A 24334-nucleotide genomic window follows, 5' to 3' on the forward strand; every position below is an offset into this window, starting at 1 on the left:
CTAGCACACGAGGGCGAAACGCTGGCAACCAGAAATGAGTTCGCTGGAAAATTTATAATGTCCAATAACGGACCATTTATATTGGCATTATAAATTTACTCATTCAGAACAAATATTTCAAATTCCTTATGGGAATCAACATTTATATCATCGTACTATATGTTGCCATGAAACACGACGTTAAAATAGTGATCAGAAAAACAATCCCGACTGAGAGGAACTGGAAACGCGGTTCACGGCTTGTGAATCAAAATCTCTTCCACACCCGACAGGAATTGCTGTATTCAGTGAGTGAAGGTTCGTCCCAATCTGTTAACGAGCGAACATTGCGACGGGAACTGCATGCAGTGAACATTTGGAGTCGTTCACCTTGCAAGAGGCCATTGTTCACACAGGCACGTAAAGCTGTGTGCTTTCAATGGGCTAGAAATCATCAACATGGACAGTAGCTGACTGGAAGAACGTAATGTGGTCTGAAAAATCACATTTTTGCCTGTATTCCAATGATGCACGTCATCGAGTGCACCAAACAAAAGAAGCATTTCACCCTGGATGTGTGCAAGGTCGGGTTCAAGCCGGAGATGGGTCTGTGATGTTTTGGGGGTGTTTTTCGTGTCATTGATTGGGCCCGCTCACTGAGGTGACCACTAACATGAACCAACATGAAACATTGTGGATGATCAGGTGTTGCCTTTCAGTCGACATCTGCATGATGAGTATGTTACTGATACCCTGAATTTTCAAGACAACAGCAACGTTCATTAGGCTTGACGCATATGTGACTGATTTTATGAGCACTCCCCCACCTTTTACATCTCGATTGGTCTGCGAAAACACCTGACTTGAACCCCATTGAAAATCTGTGGGACATGTTGGAACGCTGACATCAGCATCCCCACAATTTGGTGGACCTGCGCGATCAAATCCTCAGCAAGGGGCTTAACCTGGATGCGACATACTTGCACAAACTTGTGGTCTCACTTCCTAACCGAATTCAGGCGGTTATCAAGTCGAGAGGTGGAGTTACACGGTATTAAATGATGCTTGTAATGATTTCTGCAGGGGTGACTAATTTTCTGTCCAGTGAGCTTATGAATTTGTGCAAACAAAGGCAACTTTCCCTTCTCTAGAAGGTTATTCACAATTCTGGTGTTGGAGAACCACTTTAGGGACTAAAGGCATGTTCAGTCATCGATCCTATGTATCACTGTGTGAAATCTCCTTAGTACTCGTTATTTTATAGGTAGTGCTATCTCTGGTAGTAATTGTCATGGTAGGAGGGGGAGAGAGAGAGAGAGAGAGAGAGAGTGTGTGTGTGCGCGCACGTGCGCGCGCGTTCCAACATTTGACTACCATAAGTTAGAAAAAATTAAACAAGCCATGCTGCTGAAAATCATTGTGGTCAGGATAGAACCATTGAATTTTTCTCATTCCTCCTTTAATGCACTTTGATTTGACAGCAGGTAACACTACTGTCTAGGTGTTATGCTCCTTAGCTTACAGTTACAACTACCTGTGTGATTGTGGTGTTTGTAGTAATAGTGCAAACATAATCATTTAAGCATATTCTACCTTCGATTTTCTGGCTTTTAGACTTTTATATTTTAACAAGCAGCTGAATTTAAATGTTATTAACCTTTGTAGAAGACAACTATTGTGTCTGTTGAGTGAAATTTTGATATTCCAGGATTGTGGCACTCTTCAAACCTGTAGCCACTCCTCCACCTAGTAAGAAGATTAAAGTAAATAATGCTGGGGAGGCACAGTCAGTATATTACTGTCACCTCTGTGGGTTTGAATACATTGTTAAATTCAACTTGCAGAAACATTTGGAAAGACAGCACGCAGAAGAAGAACGAAATAGAGTACCTGAGTAAGTAAAGTCATGTGTTTGAATCCATTAAAAGTAGCACTGTTAGAATCTGTCAGTCTCAGATTTTCACCATGAAATGTGTTATAAGGCATGACTATAGAGTAGTTGATCTGTACTTGACAAGTGAGTGTAGAGACCCTCCCATGTATCATGGTTTTTTTTAGAATATGATATTCTTCTGGTTGTTTTCCTTATGCACAAGTAGTTTCCCTTCAACTTGATGTGTTAGTAATGGTAACTTAATTTCAGAGCATAGTTTCATACATACATACATACATACATACATACATACATACATACATACATACATACATACATACATACATACATACATACATACATACATACATACATACATACATACATACATCATTACAGATTGTTATGCCTTTCAGCGTTCGGTCTGCAAGCCTCTGTGAGTTTACTAAATGCCACCACAATCCTCTATTTTTTTTGGGCCGATGACCTTCGATGTTAGGCCCCTTAAAACAACTAGCAATCCTCTATTTTTAACTAGTGTTTTGACTTCATTTAGTTCTATACTTCTTTCTTTAAATCATCCACGAACCTGCTACGCCAGCGTAGATGTGATACTCCCACGTGCGCGTCCCAGGTGGCGGATAGGGGGGTCCTAACCGGCTTGCTGGCGGACTTGAGGGAAATAAAATACCTCTTGCGGACCAAACACACAACCCCTCTGTGGGTGGGGGATGTAGACGAAGAATTCACCCACGGTATCCTCTGAATGTTGTAAGAGGCGACTAAAAGGGGCGACCAAGGGATGATCGAATTAGAACCATGAAACTACTTGTGATTAGTACCACCATGGGTCACTTTTACTTGCACGTAATACCACTATGTTGGGTACCAAATAGGTTTGTGATTAGTAGCAAATGAGGGCTCGATGGCTTTTACAGTACCTGTGATTAGTAGCACTATATGAGCGACACCATGGGATGAGGGAAACCATGGTTCTGGCTTGCCTATGATTAGTACCCACTATATGAGGAACACCACGGGATGGTACGAGTCCTTGTGGTTAGTACCCTTATGTGATGAACACCATAGGTTTGCGTCGCCTGTAAATGGCGCCGCAATGTGCGAAACAGTGTAGGTCTGTAATACATGTGCAAATTTCCTTACCTGTGAATAGTATCATAATGTGTGGGATATCGCGAGTCTACACTACTGTTGATTAGTACCGCAACTTGACAAATACTATGGTTCTACTTTCCTGGCGATAAGTACCATTGTGAGGGGACGCTGACTTGGATTTTGGACCCCTTTTGACTACAAGTATCATCTATTCAGTATTGTGCTATAGAAGCAGTCCTTTGGTCGGTAATTCTATTGTTCTACGCCAGCTTCTGTGCATGTGAGGCACTGTGGGTCGGTTCCACTGATCGTTTTAAATTCATATCCATCCATTCATTCTTCATCCTCACGTTTTGAATTGTGGCCAGTGGATGTTTTTGACCTTTTAATTTGTCATTACATTTCGTCTCATTTCGTACCATTAAGGGCCAATGACCTAGATGTTAGGCCCCTTTAAACAACAAGCATCATCATCTTTAAATCATTATAAACTGAGTCTAACTATCGTTGTCGTTTTTGTCTCTTTCTACTTCTCTTACCCTTCATAACAGAGTCCATTATTCTCTTAGGTAACGTATCCTCCATTCGCCTCACATGATCCCACTATCAGAACCGGTTTGTGCGTACAGCTTCATCCATCGAGTTCATTCCTAACACATAGCCTCTATCTTCTCATTCTGAGTACCCTTCTATGATTGTTCCCACCTGCTTATACCAGCAAGCATTCTCGCTAATTATGGATAAGATATCCTGAGTCCCCCAGGCTTTCATTTCTGTAAAGCAAAGTTGGTCTGAAAACAGACCGATGTAAAGATAATTTCGTCCAGGAGCTGACTTCCTTCATACAGAATACTACTGTTGATCGCAACTGTGAGCTCCCTGCGTTAGCTTTACTGCACCTTGATTCAATGTTACTATACTACCACCCTGGGAGAACACACGTCTTAAATGCTTGAAATTATATACCTGTTCCAGCTTTGTATCCCCAATCTGACATTCGATTCTCTTAGATTTCTTACCTACTGACATCAGTTTAGTCTTTGAAAGGTTAATTTTCATACCATACTCATTGCACCTGTTTTCAAATTCCAAGATATTAGACTGCTTACTGCAGTATCCTGAACCAAGAATTCATTTTACCATCAAATCTCACTGCAGCGCAATTGTCAGCATAAATGCCTTTGGTTGATTTTAACAATCTACCCGTAATGCCATAGTCCCCCAATAAAGCGAACATCTTGTACCTCTGCATTCTGTCACATGCCTTCTCTAGATCTTCGAAACATAACCATAACTGTCTATTCCTCTTGTAATATTTTTCAGGTACCTGGTGCATACTGAAATTCTGATCCTGACAGCCCCACTGTGGTCTGAAAGCACACTCGTTTCCATCCAACTTCCTCTCAACTACTGATCACTCCTTCCCTTTCAAGATACCGGTGAACACCTTGCCTGGTATACTGATCAATGTGATACCTTGATGGTTGTTGCAGTCTTTCCTGTTCCCTTGCATACAGATAGGTGCAATTACTGCACTTGTCCAATAGGAAGGTATCTTATACCATGCACCGAGCGAATTGGCATGTGGTTAGGGCCGCGCAACTGTGAGCTCTGTCAGCAGCCCTGAAGATGGTTTTCCTTGGTTTCCCTTTTTCACACCAGGCTAATGCTGGGACTGTTCCTTAATTCCATGACTGCTTCCTTCCCACTGTGAGCCCTTTCCTATCTCATTGTCGTTGTAAGACCTGCACGTTATAAATGTCCTTTTAGAGCCCATATTGTCAAAGTATCAACTAGTGAAAATTTAAATTTATAATTCCATCTTTACAATACTGTAATTGTCTGTATTGAAAAGACTACATAAGACTGTACTAATGATACATGTTTCGTCCTCTTATGGGATATCTTCAGTCACACATACAAACATTGAAAATAAGGTGAGGACACGTGTAAATAAGTAAATAAAAAGTCTTTAGATCTTATGATGCGGCGTGCTGGCATCTTGTCAATCTTGAATGTTAAAATGGTGCAGCATGAACATAATATGAAACATGAAGTCCAGTTAAAACACAGATTAAAATGTTGTTATATGCATAGAATTGCCCAATAATAAAACAACATGAGTGGCTGTGCGAATAAAATTATATGCATATTGTATATAAAATAGTTTCTATAAAATAATTTTCCACCTTGTCAATACTTTATACACTTTATTCTATGTAATTACCGTACATGTACATGTTTCGAGAGCCTCTGCTCTCTTCCTCAGCGGTGCCAAATACTAATTATCTTAGGACTATGGTTCATTGGTATCATATTTCAATTATATCTATATATATAAAATAAGAGTTTTGTCTGTACATTGCTCAGAATCTGAAAATAATGGTATTTCTGTATCGGTCACGTCCATAGTAACAAGAAAATGCACTTTTTACTTCCGTAATTTCTGTCTGTCTGTCTGTCTGTCTGTATGTATGTATGTATGTATGTATGTACACGCATCACGAGAAAACGGTTGAAGAGAATTTAATGAAAATCGGTATGTAAAGTCGGGGGATGAGCCTCTACAATCTAGGCTATAAATCATTTTACTCACGCTGAGTGAAATGGTAGTTTAGGGGAAGGCCTAAAATTGAATTCTCAACTATTAATGTTATTAGTGGTCGTATTTTAAAGAAAATGGGTATGCAAAGTTGGGGAATAAGTTGCTACAATCTAGGCTATCAATAATTGTATTCACGCTGAGAAAAATGGTAGTTTAGGGGAAGGCCTAAAATTTAATTCTCAAATATTGTTATTAGTAGTCCTATCTTGATGAAAATCGGTATGCAAAGTCAGGAAATAAGTCGCTATAGTCTAGGCTGTAAATTACTTTATTCACGCTGAGTGAAATGGTAGTTTAGGGGAAGGCCTAAAATGTAATTCTCAAATATTTCTTATAAGAGGTGTAATCGATGAATGCTACCTAACTAAGGTTATATAGTATTAAATTTCCTATTATTCATGTCTTATACATTGTTACCGTACTGGCTATGATCACAAAGTTATTGATGCATTTGGATTTTTGTTACAAAGTCCATATCAGCGCCGAGTTACGAGAAAATGGGTAAACAGTATTTAATGAAAATCGGTATGTAAAGTCGGAGAATAAGAAACTACAGTTTACGGCATAAAATATTTTACAAATCACAGAGTCAAAAGAAAACTAAATGTGAAGGCCTACAATATAGAAAGCTCATAACATTGATCAACAATAACATTACATTGACCATTGTTTGTCGTGATGTGCTTTGTGTCTTCTGTTGCCCCTCATCTCCGGTAGATAGGATTACTGCTGCATACAGAGTATTTTTTATTTGATTTACGTCGCACCGACATAGATAGGTTTCATGGCGACGATGGGATAGGAAAGGGCTAGGAGTGCCTTAGGCCTTAATTAAGGTACAGGCCCAGCATTTGACTGGTGTGAAAGTGGGAAACCACGGAATACCACCTTCAGCGCTGCCGACAATGGGGTTCGAATCCAATATCTCTCGGATGCAAGCTCACATCTGCGCACCGCTAACCACACGGTCAACTCGCCCAGTCGTACAGAGTGTAACAGCCTGCCTGAATATTGATGGGAAGTAGCTGGGGAGTTAGGTAACTTTCTTCTTTAGCATGCCATTCCCCTGGTTTATAAATTTTCTGATACTACTGGTACGCAACACACTGGATCATCATAGCATTCGGGCTATTCAATCCCTACTCTGAGGCACTGATTGGAATGAACAGTGTGCATATTTAGCGGAATAATGGCAGATGAGTGTTCATGGCAATCTGCGGCCTGGTCATCCCAGCTCTGGAATTTTGGACTATTAGATTGGCACCGCAATTTAACTGCAGCACTGTTCGTTAAAAGTGATAAAACGTGCGGCTTTCCATTTGATCGAGTATTTTATATGATAGCATTGCTTTTAATCGCTACATTCATACTTACGTTTTTGTAATGACCTATGGAATTTCAGTTAGGAAAACCACAAAGTCGGTCTTTCTGAGAATCCCGTAGCGAAGCATGGGTACACCAGCTAGTATTAAAATATATGAATTTTAAATTAGTTACAATATTACTCTAAGTTTTTCTTTTGCCCATTTACATTGTCATTTGTCACATATTTTACCAGAATTTTACCAATCATAAATGATAAAATCTAATTAAATTAATCTCTCTATGTTAATTTATGTCCTTATTAATATCTGAAAATAGTAACTCTTTCTTCATCTTCTATAAAATCTATAAAATTAGTCTCTATCCTGAATTATAAAATAACAAATAATAAATAGCCACTTTGTAAATTAAATTAATAAACTACATTTATGAAGTTAGTCATTTTTTAAAAATATTTCTTCTCTCTTCTTTCTTAACGTCTGCTTTAATTTTCTAGACTTCTTATGAATCAGAATTTTCTCCTCTTACTCTCTTCCAATTCCTTAAATAAACAAAACCAAACAAACTAAAATTTAGAGACTTTTTACGAAAAAGAAAACGACGACTCAGATATTTGGAGAATTTTCATTTAGGTCTACTTACTTCATTCCTTTAATTTATCCGCAAATTGAAATGATGTGATGTTTGTCTGAACCCAAACAATATGTACTCCTTCCCTCCTTGTTGCTACTTTGCTATTGGTTGCGCGATGATCTGCTCGTTGTTTCTAACCGTCAAATTCCTTAAATAAACAAACTAACAACCAACCTTTAGCGACATGTTTTTTTAAATAAAAAAAGACGATATCTAGATGTTCAGAGAATTGTATTTTACTTACTTCAGTTCGTCTTGATGTCAAATTTTAACCTTGCTCTCAATATATACTTGTGCTAGTTTGAAAACAAACGTGTTCTACTCTCTGCTGTCAATGACCTTGTTGTGCTCGCTGCTACTAGTCGCTGTGCTGCCGGTTACGTAATGTAGGGGGTGGAGGGGAAGCGTACTTGTGGCTCGGAACTATTTCTTTCTCTCTCTCTTTCTTTCCTTCCTTTAAAATTGTATGCCAATTTGTACATCGCATTTTCTTCATTTAATGGTTCATTTAAGTTGTTTTCATTATTGTTTTTCTGATCAATATATATATATATATTTATCTTCTCCAGAACGTCCATTAGTTTTCCTTTTGTTGTCGTGTGCAGTATTTCCATATCTTTGTCTATTTCCGTAAAATTATGATTGTGTTCTTCCATGTGTTCGTTCATTGCTGAGAACCTCCTATGTCTTACCGCATTCACGTGCTCCTTGTATCTCGTCTCTAAACTCCTCCCTGATTGTCCAATGTATTTTTCCCCACAATTTTGGCACTTGACACAATATACTCCTGATTTACTAAATCTGTTGGATTTGTTGACCTTATGCGAGTTAAATAAAATTTTCTTGTTACTGTTGTTTGTCTTAAACGCGACCTCAATGCCCTTTTTGTTGAATATCTTTTTTATTCCGTACGAGTGAGTGTTATGGAAAGTTATTACCGCTACGTTCCTCCTTTCTTTCTTTTCTTTTTCCAAAGTTGATTTTTGTTTATTTATTAACTTGTCCTTTGTTTTATCTACATATTTCTTGGTGTATCCATTTTTCTTCGCGATCTCATATATGGTGGTCATCTCTTTTTCGAACGCTTGTCTTTTTAAGGGAAACTTAAGGGCTCTGTTTATCATATTATAAAATGTTGCTTTCTTCTGCTGTCCTGGATGGTTGGAGTCCTTCCTAATAATTGTACTAGTGGTCGTTTCTTTTCTATAAATTTGATATTCTAATTCCCTCCATTTTTATAGAAATTTGTATATAAGTCAATACGGACCAAAATGGTGAAAATAGTCAATTATAAAATAGTTTGACGATAATGCCACATTAAAATAGCTTTCTTGATTCGATGAAGTAGGTGGAGTTATGCTGATGACACAAGTTGAATTTGATTGTGTGTTGACAATATGGGCCTAAAAAAAGAAAAAAATATGAGTGAACTAAAGAAAAAATTCAATTGAAATGTAAACTGAGTGCCCACCTGGTCACTCACCTCCTTGCCCGTCCTACGTCGACCACTCCAACTCAAGTGTTAGAGCTAACTGAGTGACGTCCTCAAAGGTCGTTGAGGATTGACTAGGAGGGGAGGTTGAGGGGAGTTTGATGTAAGGGAAGAGGTGTAAGGTAAAGCATTACTCACGCACCTTTGTGTAAAGAATTTATTGATTAACTCCTCGAAAAGTACACTGACTGACAGAGCAAATGCAACACCAAGAAGGAGTGGTCAGAACTTTATGCCAATTGCAGGGTAGACTGACGTCACTGATGTATGCTCATGATGTGAAATGCGCCGCTGTGCTGCGCACGTAGCGAACGATAAATGGGACACGGCGTTGGCAAATGGCCCACTTCGTACCGTGATTTCTCAGCCGACAGTCATTGTAGAACGTGTTGTCGTGTGCCACAGGACACGTGTATAGCTAAGAATGCCAGGCCGCCGTCAACGGAGGCATTTCCAGCAGACAGACGACTTTACGAGGGGTATGGTGATTGGGCTGAGAAGGGCAGGTTGGTCGCTTCGTCAAATCGCAGCCGATACCCATAGGGATGTGTCCACGGTGCAGCGCCTGTGGCGAAGATGGTTGGCGCAGGGACATGTGGCACGTGCGAGGGGTCCAGGCGCAGCTCGAGTGACGTCAGCACGCGAGGATCGGCGCATCCGCCGCCAAGCGGTGGCAGCCCTGCACGCCACATCAACTGCCATTCTTCAGCATGTGCAAGACACCCTGGCTGTTCCAATATCGACCAGAACAATTTCCCGTCGATTGGTTGAAGGAGGCCTGCACTCCCGGCGTCCGCTCAGAAGACTACCATTGACTCCACAGCATAGACGAGCACGCCTGGCATGGTGCCAGGCTAGAGCGACTTGGATGAGGGAATGGCGGAACGTCGTGTTCTCCGATGAGTCACGCTTCTGTTCTGTCAGTGATAGTCACTGCAGACGAGTGTGGCATTGGCGTGGAGAAAGGTCAAATCCAGCAGTAACTGTGGAGCGCCCTACCGCTAGACAACGCGGCTCATTGGTTTGGGGCGCTATTGCGTATGATTCCACGTCACCTCTAGTGCGTATTCAAGGCACGTTAAATGCCCACCGCTACGTGCAGCATGTGCTGCGGCCGGTGGCACTCCCATACCTTCAGGGGCTGCCCAATGCTCTGTTTCAGCAGGATAATGCCCGCCCACACACTGCTCGCATCTCCCAACAGGCTCTACGAGGTGTACAGATGCTTCCGTGGCCAGCGTACTCTCCGGATCTCTCACCAATCGAACACGTGTGGGATCTCGTTGGACGCCGTTTGCAAACTCTGCCCCAGCCTCGTACGGACGACCAACTGTGGCAAATGGTTGACAGAGAATGGAGAACCATCCCTCAGGACACCATCCGCACTCTTATTGACTCTGTACCTCGACGTGTTTCTGCGTGCATCGCCGCTCGCGGTGGTCCTACATCCTACTGAGTCGATGCCGTGCGCATTGTGTAACCTGCATATCGGTTTGAAATAAACATCAATTATTCATCCGTGCCGTCTCTGTTTTTTCCCCAACTTTCATCCCTTTCGAACCACTCCTCCTTGGTGTTGCATTGTCACTGTCAGTCAGTGTATATTGATTTTCTCCGATATTTCATACAGATTATAAATTGGGTTGCATTTTTGATCAGTATTTATAGAAATGTTTTCCAAAATATTAAAAAAATTTCCTTTCTTACATAAATGGAGAATTTGAAGGTCTTGTTTTATGTCCGTGAATGTGTGATTGGTATCGACCATATGAGAACCGAATGCCGAGAATCTGCCGTATTTTGAGGTATTAACATGTTCGTTACACCTTATGTTAAAATTGCGGCCTGTCTGTCCAATATAAACTGGCGGAACACTGCTGGTACTTCAATTTGTAAACTCCTGATTTCTGAAATTTGCTATTGCAGTTATTGATAGTGTGCTGATTATCTTCTTTTCTATCTTTTCTATCTTCTATCTTTTCTGTCAATAAAAACAATTACAGTATTGTAAAGGTGGAATTATAAATTTAAATTTTCACAGTCTGTAAGACCCATCTGTTGTTATCATTGAAATCTCGCATACATATACCATCAGGCTAGTCAGTACTTAAAATTATGTGTTAAATGTTTATTATCGCATTACAATATGGACCCATTGTAATTATTTAACCAAAATGGTTAAGATAATAGACCTATCTGTGTCGGTGCGACGTAAAGTAAGTTAAGAAAAAGAGAGAGATGATTTTCAAAATATTCCTTCCACCTGTCCAGTATAAGTTGACCTGTTTTACCTTCATTTCCCTTTTCTCTCCCTTACTAGGATTCGTTATTACTGTCCAGAACGGTTTTCCTGCTGCTTGACATAGCCTTTCCACGATTTTTCCAAAATCTTCCCATGACTACTTCTTGGTTTCAACAACTACAGTGGACGCCGCTTATTATGATCACCCTGGGACGCAGATAATTTGATAACATTAACCGGCTGATAACAGTAGCCGAAAAATAAAAATTGATAGGTAGTCTACTCTGTTTATTCATAACCTACATGCACTACAATTAAACAGATACCGGCACACAGCACTGCAATACCGTTAACTGTTTTCAGCTATGTAAAGTAGTCTCTAATCGTTGTTTGCTTCTGGTTGTCTCTCAAAAGTCCATTAATATCTAGCATTCGTTGGTGTCCGGGAAGTTTTGGCAACATCGTCATCATCACCATCGCTGTCTTCTGTTCCATGTTCTTCACCTCTCATATCTAATTCTGCAGAGGTAACTGCCTCACATGTCTTCTTTGTCTGTTCCGCATCAGTAATGATGCCCTCATCAGTGTTCATCCATTCCTGAAATTAATCTTCCGTTAAGCCTGTTGGACAAAGTTCAACATCCTCGTCCACTTCTGGTAACTGTCTTAAAAATCCCACATACCGGAAACAGTTCCTTATTGTATATGCTGAGATATTATCCCAGGACATGATTAGAAGATGCAGGGCATCGAGAAGGCTGATTGTTTTGGCAAGGGCTTTGGCACTAGTTTTATGTGAGTCCTCTATGGTTTCTAAGATTCTTGTGCACATTTCATGGTGATAATACGCTTTCATGGTGCGAATGATTCCTTGATCGTATGGTTGAATTAATGAAGACGTATTCGCAGGTAAGAAAACCACATTTATGTTCTTGAGCTCACAATTCACAATGCATGCTGCAAGGTTGTCAACCACCAAAACTATTTTACGGCCCAGCCTATTATCCCACTTCAGTAGCCATTCTTTGAACATCAGGGCAGTCATCCATGCATTAGAGCTGGAATGATAGTCCACTGGAAATTTATTGATACCTTTAAAGCAACGTGGATTTTTACTTTTCCCAATCACTAACAGTCTCTTCTTTTCACCAGCCATACTCGCACAACATAAAACTCTTACTTCTTCCTTGGAGGTTTTACAGTCTTTAGCACTTTCATATTTGCAGAAGTGTGTTCAGGGGAGGCGCGATAATACTCGCGTACTTGAGAACGAAATCCTTGAAAACTTTTTTGCTAGTGACTTTACGTCGCACCGACACAGATAGGTCTTACGGCGACGATGGGATAGGAAAGGCCTAGGAGTTGGAAGGAAGCAGCTGTGGCCTTAATTAAGGTACAGCCCCAGCGTTTGCCTAGTGTGAAAATGGGAAACTACGGAAAACCATCTTCAGGGCTGCCAACAGTGGAATTTGAACCCACTATCTCCTGGATGCAAGCTCACAGTCACGCTTGAAAACAAATATAACATAAACCGAATTCATGATCACAATAAACGGAAGATTTTCAGTGGTCTAGTATTTGTCCGTACCGTACTTCATAAAAGTCATTATATAATACGGCTGATAAAATTATCCGTGATTACGATGAACGGCGTCCACTGTATTTGTTTCGCACTGTTTCTTTAATCTACGTACAATTTTCAGGCTGCATAAGTCTCTATTTGGAGCCATTTCTGATATGCCTTCTTTTCTTGTTTACAAGCTGCTCTCACTTCATTATTCCAGCAAGATGTTCACTTTTTCCCATCTTTACACACAGTTTTTCCTGGGCATTCCCTTGCTGTTTCTACTGCAACATCTGTGTATGCCCCCCATTCTCTTTCTATATCCTGAATCTGCAGACAGATTTCACTTTTTCTATCCTAGGCCTAGAGAGACTTAGTTCTCTCTGAATCAGATAGGTCTGTATCATCAAAAAATCCACAGAAATCCTGCATATTCCTTACAGATTTCCTGAATTCGAAGTCGGTTAAGGTATAGGCTATTGTGGATCTGGTGCCCCTACTTTCCCGTTTTGCTCTTGGTTTTTGTGCCTGCCAGGATGTGCGAAATTCCTCTGTTTCTACAAAAGAAGGCTTGCTAAAAATTTCGTAAATAAAAATACTGGCATAGAGTAAATGATAACTTGCATGTTTGAATGAGGCAGTTGTTTTAGGGTCAGGTGGTGGACGGCGCGGCAGAGATTGAAAGCAACGTACCATTAAGCGGAGGTCATGTCTGCCCGGGGGTGGAAGTATGTGTTGTATGGAGGGGAAGACGTTGAATCTATGTCATCCTTCATTTTTTAATTTTTAATTTGTTTGTATACTGATTTGCCAATTTAAATAAAAGATTTTCCTTTATCGGAATCATTCAGAATATTGTCCTTATTTTATTTATTTTTTGACATAGATATTTGTAGTTTTTCCTTAATATTGATATATCTTCCTTTGTGCACTGGATGTAATAATTTTATGTCCTGTTCGATATTCATGAGGGCCGATGACCTTCGATGTTAGGCCCCTTAAAACAACAAGCAAGCGATATTCATGAAATGATGATTGATACTGTGCATGTGCTCACACATGGCTGAATATCTGGCATGTTTTTTTGGTGTTGACATGTTCTTTGCAACGTACTGGAATTCCCCTCCCATACTATCCAACATGAAATTCTACATATTCTGAAACTATGTACTTTTTTATTTTAATATGTCCTATATTTTCTTCATATTGACAGGCAATTTATTTGATGGATATGAAAATTTTGTAGGAAGTGTAGGTTTTATACTGATGTTATGAGGAGTATGGAAGGATTTTCTTTTTTTTACCAAGCTCGATACCTGCAGTCGCTTAAGTGCGGCCAGTATCCAGTATTCGGGAGATGGTGGGTTCGAACCCCACTGTCGGCAGCCCTGAAGATGGTTTTCCGTGGTTTCCCATTTTCACAATAGGCAAATGCTGGGGCTGTACCTTAATTAAGGCCACGGCTGCTTCCTTTCCAATCCTAGCCCTTTCCTGTCCCATCGTCGCCATAAGACCTACCTGTGTCAGTGCGATAGCGCAAAAAAAAAAAAAAAAAAAAAAAAAAAAAAAAAAAAAAAAAAAAAAAAAAGAAGGATTTTTTGTTAACACCATCAGTAAATTGTTCTGTGATTATTTGGCCAGGTGTTTGAGTATTGTATTCAAAAGTTATTCTCTTGGAAGGGGAGAAAAATATTTTCATTTCCTCGAAATGGGCTCGAACCCCACTGTTGGCAGCCCTATAGATGGTTTTCTATGGTTTCCCATTTTCACATCAGGAAAATGCTGTGGTTGTACCTTAATCAAGGCCACGGCCACGTCCTTCCCACTCCTAGCCCTATTCGATCCCATTGTTGCCATAAGACCTATCTGTGTCGGTGCGACGTAGAACAAATTGTAGCTCTTTTCTATCCCTTCGTCACCATAAGACCTGTTTGAAATTGAAAGACATGTTATAATTAATAGACCACCAATGTTTGAAGTCCAATACAGGAATAATACCAATATCTTCAACTGTAGACTTCTTTTATGCTCTTTTGATTTTAATACGGTATTCCTCAGGTAGGTAAATCTTATTTTGGTGCCTTACGAATTTATGATGCCAAAATCTCTGTCATTTGGAAGGAAACTGTCTCCTCTTATGGAGAAATAGTGTTTGAGTGTTTATTTTAAATCTCTCACTCGAGGCCAGAGTCAGACAGAATCAAACATTATACGATTTCTGTTCTGACCGGCACAGCCATCAGAGAACGGATGTTTTATGTTCACTTCAGGAATAACTATCCTACATGCTTTGAAACATTCTAGTAATTGTTTTAACTTCAGTAAACAACAATATTGTCAGTAATATAAGTGTTAATATTCCTGAAATGAAGCATTTGAGAAGACTATCACCTTGTTGAGCATTCAAATCAATCCATGCAGAAAGGGCATCAGTCAGTGATTCAAGACATTTCTGCAGAAACCATGATTATCGAGACCCAGCCTATAATGTGTTCGATGAATTACTTATGACCTTTCACCATAGGCTGTTAGATCTACCCTTGCACATACATATCCCATACAAAATTAATTTTTATAATAAAAAGTGACTTGTGACCTTTCTGCAATGACCGATTCAATTATTACGTCCATTCGGGGAGATTTCCTAAATATCTGATATTCAAAGCGATCATTTACTCTAGATATTGCCATGTTGAGATAATTGATGTTTTGTTCTCTTTGGATTCAGTAGTGAATTTAATATATTTTATCTGTCCTCCTTAAACAGTTCACTTGATTTCAGTTTTTGTTCGTCAATGGTTACAAATTTATTGTCAACATATCTGAGACATAAATCCAATCTCTGTATTCTATTGACTGTTTTTCTGGACTCTAAGTAATCCATATAAATTTTCGCCAGCATCCCAGACGCCGGTGATCCGATTGCTAATCTTTTTTTGTTTTTTTTGTTTATAAGTTACATATTCTTGTTAAAAGAGAAAAAAAAATTGTTTTCTAATGTAGGCTAAATGTTAGAATAGTAAGAAATTCTTCTATTTCTACGGAGTGAGTTAGCCGTGAGGTTAGGGGCACGTAGCTGTGAGCTTGCGTTCATGAGATAGTGGGCTCGAACCCCACTGTTGGCAGCCCTGTAGATGGTTTTCTATGGTTTCCCATTTTCACATCAGGAAAATGCTGTGGTTGTACCTTAATCAAGGCCACGGCCGCTTCCTTCCCACTCCTAGCCCTATTCGATCCCATTGTTGCCATAAGACCTATCTGTGTTGGTGCAACGTAGAACAAATTGTAGCTCTTTTCTATCCCTTCGTCACCATAAGACCTATCTGCGTCGGTGCAACCCAAAGCCAATTGTAATCTTCTATTTCAGTTTTACTCATTCCACTATGTTGTGATAAGTTCTTTTTTACAATATTGATTGTTTCTGCAACCCTTATATTTGTATACATGTCTTTTATGTCTCAGGTATGGATGGGGTTGTCATTTGATAATTTAATGTGCTTAGTTTTGTTGCAAAAATCCATAGTGTTAAAAATATTGGTCTCGCTATTGAATCTAAAATGTTTCTTTAAAATGTTTTTTATAAATCATGCTCTCTTGTATGTGGATCTGTTTCTAAAATTAACAGTGGGTCTAATTGGTGTGTTATGTTCGTGGATTTTAGTTAGGGCCTTTAATGTGGGTAGTCTAATGTTCATGTTCACCAAGCAGTTAACTTCTTTTGATTCCAGCAAAAAGTTAGTGCCAGCAACAATTTGTTTAAGTTTCTTTTGTATTGTATTTGTGGGGTTCTTTTTTCTTTTCCTTTTTACCAATTTGGACTTATTTCTGGTTAAAAAAATCAACTTTTTGTTAATGTAATCTTGTTAACATCGATGTTTTTCACGGCCCGTACTAGTAGACATGTTAAGGGTATCGTAATCACAAAGACGCACACAGGAGATACTGTCAGTTGTGTACACTGTTTTATTTACAAATTATATACACAGTATACACACACACTAATGAACTGCCATCTTGAACTGACTCAAAGTAGTAGAAGAAGAAGCCTTCCACATTAGCATGTCAACCAACTACGAACACAAACTCACAACATGAGTTCACACACTTACTAACAACTCCTCACTAACAACTCGACTCTGCTCCCATGACTGTCTCTTTATATACCTTGCCTGGGCTGGCTTCAGGAAAAGTATGATGCAACATGTTTTCTTGCATCTTCTCGAGTCTCCAATAACCTATGTACAAATGGATAGAACATTCTATAAAACTTAAGTGACAAAGGTGTGTTGTTCTGCAATCGTACCCTGTGTTGCACAACATTACATCGAATTTATACGTCATATTTACAGGTGATAATAAATTATTCTTACGTTAAATAAAGTCTTATAAATATACATACAGCAGACGTACTGTGATATAACCTCACGTTTTGTTACTGAAGACTGATAATACAGCACACAAATAATAAATGATGCGACCACGATATATTCCAAATAATGTCCGTGCATAACTGTAAATGATGATGATCATGATAATAATAATAATAATAATAATAATAATAATAATAATAATAATAATAATAATAATAATAATAATAATAATAATAATAATAATAATTGTTACACCGGGCGAGTTGGCCGTGCGCGTGGAGGCGCGCGGCTGTGAGCTTGCATCCGGGAGATAGTAGGTTCGAATCCCACTATCGGCAGCCCTGGAGATGGTTTTCCGTGGTTTCCCATTTTCACACCAGGCAAATGCTGGGGCTGTACCTTAATTAAGGCCACGGCCGCTTCCTTCCAACTCCTAGGCCTTTCCTATCCCATCGTCGCCATAAGACCTATCTGTGTCGGTGCGACGTAAAGTCCCTAGCAAAGAAAAAAAAATTGTTACCATGTTTTTGTGCATCACAGAGAGGTGAAAGAAGGTGCAGGCTTGAATGGGTCTATCTACGATATCAAAATTCGTATAAACTTTAAAATAAAGGTTATATTTCTTTTCAAATCACAAATTTAACAAACTTTTCACTAGGTGAAATAACAAGGTTGCAGGTACAAAAAGCAGTTTGGAAATTACAAGTGCTGAGCTTCCAGCTCCAAATTTACAAGTTTACAACATTGCAAATGTTGTGTTTAGTTAGACGAGGAGAGAAATCTCCCAATTCAAGAGCATCTAGCTCCAAAGGTTACAAATACGGCCTCCCAAAGGCCCCACTCAAAATTACACAAAAACCAGAAAGAGTTTACAATCTCTCCACATTCAACAAAGGAGACCGGCTCCTGATTTCGTACAGCCTACTCAAGGCAACATTACACAAAATCTTACAATTCTGGGCTCTCTAGGCCCAACCTACAATTTTTACACAGGGGTATCTATTACCCAAACTACTGGGCCTTCGTGGAAAGAAGAACAGGTTAAATTACTGGCCCAAACATAAAATGTATGGAGGCGTACACTTGCGCTCCTAGAAAATTAAGTATAAAACCCTAATTGGGCTCGCGGCCTGATGATGCAGAGGCTAATCCCAAGCTTTTAAGGTGACTAGAATGAAGGATAATTTAATGCTTTACAGAAAATAAAAACAGTTACAAAATCATAGTCACCTCAATATAAATTGAAGGGGAACTCTGAGGGTAACGCACTCTCTATCCCCGATTTACAATTTAAGTCTTTATGAAATTTTACATTAGCCGAAAGAAGTTTTACATTTTAGAAAACAGGTGGTTACATAGTTTGAAATTAGAACCTTCCCCTCGTGTAAGTCTGTGGAGGTAGCTACAGAGATATAAATCTGGTGGCCATTACCTGGGCTCTTGTACTGCCTGCCGAAGGATGAGGCGCCCCGCTGCCTGTCTTAAGACACACACTCAGTAAGATGACGTTCAATAAGACAAGGGAGCTTGAAAAATCTGCATCTTATATACCCGGGGGATGGTTCGAGAGGGTTCTGGACTAAATCCGGACACACCCTTTCATTTTTATTGGCAAATTTAAAAGGTACAAGAAGCCTGTTATTGGCTAAAAAATAATTACAGAAAATTTGTGATTAACCAGATTCAAAAGCTGGTGGAATGAGCAGGAAGTGTTGCAAACCTTGAAATATAGAAATAAATGAAAGTTAGTTTAGTTGTGAAAACCTATAAACACAAAACTTCTTTAAATCACTAATTCTTCTACCTTGCACCAGAGTGCGTTACCTCAGTTTTTTTGTGATGACATCTATGGAGAAAAGTTCAAACTTCTTGAAGTAAACAAACACAAAAGAAATAAATCCAGTCAGTTTAGGCAACTTCAAAATAACACATTACTCAATTCAATGGCGACATCTTCTGGTCAATGTCTCAACTTCATGCATTAGTTGTTTCACGTTTTGTATGATAGATAGAGTTTCTTAAGGCACGTCTTTTAAATGTACGGGGTTGAGGTGTACCTCCCGGTACAATAATCATACATACATACATACATACATACATACATACATACATACATACATACATACATACATACATACATACATTATCATTATAGACTGTTATGCCTTTCAGCGTTCAGTCTGCAAGCCTCTGAGAATTTACTAAACGTCGCCACAATCCTCGATTTGCAACTAGTGTTGTGGCCTCATTTAGTTCTATACCTCTTATCTTTAAATCGTTAAAAACCGAGTCTAACCATCGTCGTCTTGGTCTCCCTCTACTTCTCTTACCCTCCATAACAGAGTCCATTATTCTCCTAGGTAACCTATCCTCCTCCATTCGCCTCACATGACCCCACCACCGAAGCCGGTTTATGCGTACAGCTTCATCCACCGAGTTCATTCCTAAATTAGCCTTTATCTCCTCATTCCGAGTACCATCCTGCCATTGTTCCCACCTGTTTGTACCAGCAATCATTCTTGCTACTTTCATGTCTGTTACTTCTAACTTATGAATAAGATATCCTGAGTCCCCCCAGCTTTCGCTCCCGTAAAGCAAAGTTGGTCTGAAAACAGACCGATGTAAAGATAGTTTCGTCTGGGAGCTGACTTCCTTCTTACAGAATACTGCTGATCGCAACTGCGAGCTCACTGCATTAGCTTTACTACACCTTGATTCAATCTCACTTACTACATTACCATCCTGGGAGAACACACAACCTAAATACTTGAAATTATCGACCAGTTCTAGCTTTGTATCACCAATCTGACATTCAATTCTTTTAAATTTCTTACCTACTGACATCAATTTAGTCTTCGAGAGGCTAATTTTCATACCATACTCATTGCACCTATTTTCAAGTTCCAAGATATTAGATTGCAGGCTTTCGGCACAGTCTGCCATTAAGACCAAGTCGTCAGCATAGGCCAAACTGCTTACTACATTTCCACCTAACTGAATCCCTCCCTGCCATTTTATACCTTTCAGCAGATGATCCATGTAAACTACGAACAGCAAAGGTGAAAGATTACAGCCTTGTCTAACCCCTGTAAGTACCCTGAACCAAGAACTCATTCTACCATCAATTCTCACTGAAGCCCAATTGTCAACATAAATGCCTTTGATTGATTTTAATAATCTACCTTTAATTCCATAGTCCCCCAGTATGGTGAACATCTTTTCCCTTGGTACCCTGTCATATGCTTTCTCTAGATCTACGAAGCATAAACACAACTGCCTATTCCTCTCGTAGCATTTTTCAATTACCTGGCGCATACTGAAAATCTGATCCTGACAGCCTCTCTGTCGTCTGAAACCACACTGGTTTTCATCCAACTTCCTCTCAACGACTGATCGCACCCTCCCTTCTAAGATGCCAGTGAATACTTTGCCTGGTATACTAATCAATGAGATACCTCGATAGTTGTTGCAATCCTTCCTGTTCCCTTGCTTATAGATAGGTGCAATTACTGCTTGTGTCCAATCTGAAGGTACCTTACCAACACTCCACACTAATTTTACTACTCTATGAAGCCATTTCATCCCTGCCTTCCCACTATACTTCACCATTTCAGGTCTAATTTCATCTATTCCTGCTGCCTTATGACAATGGAGTTTATTTACTATTCTTTCCACTTCCTCAAGCATAATTTCACCAACATCATTTTCCTCCTCCCCATGAGCTTGGCTGTTTGCAACACCACCAGGATGATTTCCTTTTACATTGAGAAGATGTTCAAAATATTCCCTCCACCTCTCCAGTGATTCCCTGGGATCTATTATGAGTTTACCTGAATTGCTCAAAACACTGTTCATTTCCTTTTTCCCTCCCTTCCTAAGATTCTTTATTACTGTCCAGAAAGGTTTTCCTGCTGCTTGACCCAGCCTTTCCAGGTTATTACCAAAATCTTCCCATGACTTCTTTTTGGATGCAACTACTATTTGTTTCGCTCTGTTTCTTTCATCTACGTACCAATCCCTGTCTGCCTCGGCCCTTGTTTGGAGCCATTTCTGATAAGGCTTCTTTTTACGTTTACAAGCTGCTCTCACTTCATCATTCCACCAAGATGTTCGCCTTTTCCCATCTTTACACACAGTTGTTCCTAGGCATTCCCTTGCTGTTTCTACTACAGCATCCCTGTATGCCATCCATTCACTTTCTATATCCTGAACCTGCTTACTGTCTACTGTTCGAAACTTCTCACTAATCGTATGCATGTACTTCTGTCTAATTTCCTCGTCGTGGAGATTTTCTACCCTTATTCGTTTGCAGACAGATTTCACTTTTTTCTACCCTAGGCCTAGAGATACTTAGTTCACTACAGATCAGATAGTGGTCTGTATCATCGAAAAATCCGCCAAAAACTCGTACATTCCTAACAGATTTCCTGAATTCAAAGTCTGTTAAGATATAGTCTATTATGGATCTGGTACCCCTAGCCTCCCATGTGTAGCGTTGAATAGCCTTATAATCATAATAATCATAATATAATCATAATCATAATAATGATAATAATAAGAGAGCTCAATATTTCCACTATTTACCCATAGGTTTAGAGAATTGTTTCCAAGTTATACTAGTCCATTACACTTGCATCAATATCCCCTGTATAACTTGAAACAATTTCAACAGCCTATTACACTCGTCGACATTGCCTTGGTTGTAGATTATATCTTCTCTCTTCCTCAATGTCGCCTGGATGTGCTTTCCTCCTCTTGACCGGATCATGCCGTGTCGGGGGTCAGTGTTGCCTCGCTGCCAGCCTCCTCCTCGGTGGCAGTTGATGCGTTCTGCTCCTCATGACCAGATTGTGCCGTGTCCTTAGTAGCCTGTCCTCCAGGTGGACCCGTGGCAGTACCAGACTTACTCTGTAGGTGCCGTGCTTGGCTGGCTCGCTGCAATTCCGATGATGGTTTTCCGTGGTTTCCCATTTTCACAACAGGCAAATGCTGGACCTGTATCTTAATTAAGGCCACGGCCGCTTCCTAGGCCTTTCCTATCCCGTTGTCGCCATAAGACCTATCTGTGTCGGTGCGATGTAAAGCAACTAGCAATTCCAATGCGTGAACCTTGTCAGGAGGGTTTGTCTTTAGCAAGTAGACCCCATGGCCCAGCTGCTTATCGACCTCTATAGGACCAACGCACTTAGGTGCGAGACCTGCGTGATACTCTCCAATCTTGTTACTGACTGGGTGGTTACATCGCAGTTCTTGTTGGCCTGGTGGAAAATCTGGGTCTCTCTGACATCTTGAGCCTCGGCCTGGGTAAGGGATCTCTTCTCAGCCAATGCTTGCTTTTCTTTGATGTCCTGCTGCTGCTTATGCTGCCACTCTGCTAGGGAAACAGCTGCATCATCTTGAATAGAAGTGGGTGGTGGACGAATTTCCCAATCCCGGGTGCCATATAGCTGTCAACTGAGGAACAGCTCTGCTGGGAAATAGCCAGCAACACAGTTGATGCGTCATCGCAGGGCAAAGTGTGACTGTGGTATCTGACGGTCCCTCGTATATTAGGTGGACTCATAGCATCCATTTTAGCTCCTGGTTCTGTTGTTCCATTGGATTGGCCCTTGGGTTGTAGATAGGGGTGGTCCAGTGCTCCATACCCCATTCAGGCATCATTTGCTGCCACTTCCTTCACTTGAACTGACTCCCATTGTCTGACAGAATGCACCATGGATAACCGTACTTCATCCTGTAGAAGACTGGTGATGCGTCCCATCGTGTCTTCTGGTATTGGAAAGACTTCAATCCATCTTGTGAAGAGGTCGGTGATAAGTAGGAGTCCTGTTTTACCCCGTGGTGTTCTGGGGTAAGGAGCCATCAACTCCAGGGCTATGACCTCCCAAGGGCGCTGCAGCTGTCTTCCTCGCTGACTGGAATCTGCCATCCCGTTGCTCGCCTTGGTGTAGGAGCAGATATAGCACCCTTTCACATAGTCAAGGACGTCCTTCCGCATGTTGACCCAGAAGAATCTTCGTAGGATAGACTGATATGTCTCTTCACGTCCTGGATGTACGGCTTCAGTGCTGTCGTGGATCTTCTCGAGGATGTCCGTCGTGTGCTGTCTAGGGATCACCACTACTGCGGGCGTGTAAGACAGGTGAGACCTATACATTAATAGTCCTCTGTCAAACTGGAAGTTCTTGTAGCAAATCTTGAATTCCTCGGGATGAGTCGACTATCGGTGTTCTGTCTCCTAATCCACTGCATCGTGGTCCTACAAGGCATGTCTTCTTCTTGCCAGTGCTTGGTTACTCCGAGGTCAAATTCCTTCCTGATGATCATAAGAACAGGTTCATTGGGTTCGCTCTGGCGTTTTTGTGGAAACTCCCTCTCTACAGTGGTGTGCTCCTAGCTTCAGGTTCACCGAGATCGATAGCTGCAGTCACTTAAATGTGGCCAGTATCCAGTATTCGGGAGATAGTGGGTTTGAACCTCACTGTTGGCAGCCCTGAAGATGGTTTTCCGTGGTTTCTCATTTACACCAGGCAAATGCTGGGGCTGTACCTTAAGTAAGGCCACGCCCGCTTCCCTTTCCACTCCTAGCCCTTTCTTGTCCAGTCATTGCCATAAGACCTATATGTGTTGGTGCGACATAAAACAACTTTTTAAAAAAGCTTCAGGTTCCATCACCGGGTGTCTAGATAAACTGTCTGCTCCTATGTTTGTCGATCCAGAGACGTGACACACATCAAAATCAAATTCTGCAATTAACAAAGCCCATCGCATCGGTTTAGATTTGGAGCCAGAAACGGAGTTCAACCATTTGAGAGCTGCGTTATCAGTGTACAACTGGAACTTCCTTCCTTCCAAGTAGCCTCTGAATTTGCCCGTGCCCCACACCGCGGCTAAGGCTTCATTCTGGACAGTGCAGTAGCGCTGTTTGGTGGGAGATGGCTTTCTGGTGGCACAGTCGATGATGTGCCTTCCGCCGTCACTCCTCTCCTGGAAAAACAGTGCTCCTAAACCGGAGTCGCTGGCATCCATCTTCAGGCACATCTTCCGTTGAGGGTCGGGATGGGCTAGACCGGTAGCATTGCATATCGCAGCCCTAATGCCTTGGAATATTGCCTCTTCTTTGCTGGTCCATCGGAA

General features: G+C 40.6%; 1 protein-coding gene across 2 annotated transcripts in view; it reads left to right on the forward strand.

Annotated features, from left to right (window-relative positions):
- The window catches only part of LOC136864445 (zinc finger and BTB domain-containing protein 40), a 257945-nt gene that overhangs the window by 18046 nt on the left and 215565 nt on the right, over positions 1 to 24334 (forward strand). Inside the window, exon 3 of one of the 2 annotated variants that reach the window (XM_067141448.2) lies at positions 1688 to 1873. The exons of the other annotated variant lie outside the window; for it this stretch is intronic. Coding sequence (XP_066997549.1) covers positions 1688 to 1873 — 186 coding nt within the window. The remainder of the gene's footprint in view (positions 1 to 1687; positions 1874 to 24334) is intronic. 2 annotated transcript variants of the gene reach the window in all.

The sequence above is a fragment of the Anabrus simplex genome, chromosome 2 (genome assembly GCF_040414725.1).
Source record: "Anabrus simplex isolate iqAnaSimp1 chromosome 2, ASM4041472v1, whole genome shotgun sequence".
NCBI lineage: Eukaryota > Metazoa > Arthropoda > Insecta > Orthoptera > Tettigoniidae > Anabrus > Anabrus simplex.